This window comes from Gekko japonicus, unplaced genomic scaffold (genome assembly GCF_001447785.1).
Source record: "Gekko japonicus isolate JY-2015 unplaced genomic scaffold, Gekko_japonicus_V1.1 scaffold795, whole genome shotgun sequence".
Classification (NCBI taxonomy): domain Eukaryota; kingdom Metazoa; phylum Chordata; class Lepidosauria; order Squamata; family Gekkonidae; genus Gekko; species Gekko japonicus.
The window spans coordinates 586,046-586,495 of record NW_015171527.1 but is presented as its reverse complement, the minus strand read 5'-3'; the positions used below and the strand labels follow the sequence as shown (position 1 = coordinate 586,495).

General features: G+C 72.2%; 1 protein-coding gene across 1 annotated transcript in view; it reads right to left on the bottom strand.

Moving 5' to 3' along the window:
• TCF7L1 (transcription factor 7-like 1 (T-cell specific, HMG-box)) overlaps nucleotides 1–85 on the bottom strand; it is a 130,461-nt gene extending 130,376 nt beyond the window's left edge. The window contains exon 1 of the mRNA XM_015419506.1: nucleotides 14–85. Within this exon, the coding sequence (XP_015274992.1) occupies nucleotides 14–85 (72 nt within the window). The remainder of the gene's footprint in view (nucleotides 1–13) is intronic.
• Nucleotides 86–450: the final 365 nt, after the last annotated feature.

Genomic DNA, 450 nt, shown 5'->3' with positions numbered 1-450 from the left:
GCTCGTCCGGGGCGCCCAAGTCGTCGCCGCCGCCCGCCCCGCTGCCGCTACTGCTGCCGCCGCCGGGCGACTGTAGCTGAGGCATGGTGCGGCGGGGTCCCGTGGCGGAGGCGGCCAGGACAGGAGGCCGCTCCCCACACCCCCCCGCCTGCCTCAGCCCGGCCTCCCGCCTCAGCCCCGTCCTGCCGCCGCCGCCGCCGCCCAAACAAAGTTTTGACACTCGGGAGAGCGAGCGAGAGAAAGGGAAGGGGGTGAGGGGAGGCGCCGCCGCCGCCGCCGCAGCAACAGCAGCCCTGGGAAGGAGAAAGGCGCCACGGAGCTTCCTCAGCGGAGAGGGACGGGAATGCCGGAGCGGGATAGGCGGGAAAGAAGGAGCAGAGATCGAGCGAGAGAGCGGCCGGGAGAGAGAGAGAGAGAGGAGAAGGGCGAGGAGGGAGAGGACGGGAGAGA